This window comes from Sphaeroforma arctica (assembly GCF_001186125.1).
Source record: "Sphaeroforma arctica JP610 unplaced genomic scaffold supercont1.4548, whole genome shotgun sequence".
Taxonomy (NCBI): domain Eukaryota; class Ichthyosporea; order Ichthyophonida; genus Sphaeroforma; species Sphaeroforma arctica.
In genome coordinates, this window is record NW_014036010.1 from 1 (window position 1) to 2402 (window position 2402).

The 2402-nt window shown below is 40.6% G+C and overlaps 1 protein-coding gene across 1 annotated transcript; it reads right to left on the reverse strand.

Moving 5' to 3' along the window:
• Window positions 1-181: 181 nt before the first annotated feature.
• On the reverse strand, window positions 182-396 carry SARC_14379 (hypothetical protein; the record flags this gene model as incomplete). The annotated part of the gene is made up of 1 exon (XM_014291488.1): window positions 182-396. A coding segment is annotated over one exon (215 nt), but the record flags the coding sequence as incomplete, so codon positions are not given.
• Window positions 397-2402: the final 2006 nt, after the last annotated feature.

Genomic DNA, 2402 nt, shown 5'->3' on the forward strand with positions numbered 1-2402 from the left:
ATGACACTGACTGACATACGTTGAGAAGCAATAAATGCATTCCTTTGGCGACACGATGGTTCAGGGTTTGGAGTTTATGGTTTATGGTTTTGTGTCAAGTTTGGCGACGTCTGTTACAGTCTTGCAGCGGCCCAAACATAACACGGCACAACAAAGCACACACACACACACGAACACACACCTTCCGTTGCCACTACACTCTCTACAGATCTCTCTGTGTTCTCGGATTTGATCGCCGTTTCATCTGTGTCCTTTGATTGGATTGTTTTATCATTCTTGTCTTTCGATTGGCTGCCAGATTTTAATTCCTTTGTTCCTGTTGCTGAACCGTCCGCGACACATAGTGACGCCAAAAGCATTGCCTCGCCCATATCTTTATGCGTATGGCCATCGCTTCTGAGCCAATTTATTGGAAACGTATATGATATACGTACATATGCGTTTAAACGTATTCACAGGTGTATTTACCTACATACAACGTACATACCTACACAGAATAAATGTATGACCACATAAAATGTACGTACATAAACATAACAAACACATTCTTATATATAATGTACCTACATACACTCAAATAAACATATGTCTACATATGACGTAAAAACGTGCATGAATATGATAAATTTATCTACATTTAACCGTGTGTATATGCATAAAATATAACTATTTGCATACAACGTACGTATATACGTACAATACATTTCTCTACATATAATGTACGTATTTGCATACAATAAATTATAAAGTACGTATAAAGAAACAATTCATTTCCCTAAATATGACGTACGTATATGCATGCAATACATGATCATACCTAGCCGCGCGTGCTTTATCTGTGGCATTTTCAGGCACAATCTTGGCAATAGATTGTGGTATGGCTGCAGTTGCAGCTGGTGGTGCTGTAGGGACTGCCACGGGGCGAGGGGGTGTGTCGGCTATTTATAGAATGAGCAAAAGAGTAAGTACCTGAAGATGAGTGCGCGTGTATCATGTCTATAAATAGCTGTGTATACACACAAGAAGCCATATTATCAACTAGTATGAACTACAGGTACAAGACACTGCGATGCGTTTCGGGGTTTAGGGTTTTAGGAATTTAGGGGTTTCGGGCTTGTCAGAGGTCGCAGCAAACCATTGAGATAGCAGATGACATGCGTTTGATTGCTAAACGACAGTGCTACCAGTAATACGTCGATTTATACACGCACACATATCCATGAACCACTAGTTATATTAATAGCACACCATCTCCCCCAGACTCACCCACATCAACAAACGAACACGCACACATATCCATGACCAACCAATTATATTAATAGCACACCCTCTACCCCACACTCACCCACATCAACGTACGACCACACACTCATATCCGTGACCCAATAGTTCTATTAATAGCAAACCATCTCCCCCACTTACCTACATCAACGAACGAGCACGCACTCATATCCATGACCCACTAGTTATATTTATAGCACACCATCTACCCCACACTCACCCACATCAACAAACGAACACGCACACATATCCATGACCCACTAGTTCTATTAATAGCACACCATCTCCCCCACTCTTACCCGCAGCGTCAGCCAGCTCCTTGTCGCCCGCCAGTGTTTGTTTCTGTGTGTGTGTGGTGTATTTTTTCCGCCAAAACTCGGCCACCGCGGCTGCGATGCGTTTGCAGAGTCTTCGCCCAAGGAGCTCGTCCTCTTCCCTCAGACGCTGTTGCGATAAACCAGGGTTTACTTATATGAAGGTATGTAAGATGGGTAAGATCTCCAGTAAGGCGGATTAACAAGTGATAAACTCGGTTTTCCATAGATGTAGAAACGATGAGATCATCTATAACCAGATAGACGCTGCTGCGATAAACCAGGGTTTATCTTCATGACAGTGGGTAAGATGGGTAATATTTTGAGTTAGCCTAATGATTAGGTTATAAACCACGGTTAATTTTCATGAAACGAGTCATCCTAAGGAATAGGTGATAAACCAGGGTTTATTTTCACAAAACGTGTTAGCCTCATGAATAGGTAATATACCAGGGTTTATTTTCATGAAAGTGGGTAAGATGGGTAACATATCGAGATAGCCGAATGAATAGATAATAAACCAGGGGTTATTTCACGACAATGGGTAATGTAGGTGTCATATAACATAAGGTAGACTGATAAGTGATAAACTAAATCATATTGGATGAAAGTCGATGAATTGGGTAACATTTGAGTTAAGGAGGTGCATCACATAGGATTTTTCGCACACACCACACATACGCATAAGCATAGATCATCACCGATATAAGTACACACAGACAAAACAAATATGTAGCCCTTCATTTAAAACATACATATATATATATATATATATCCTTTCTCTAATCTAAGACATATACGTATATA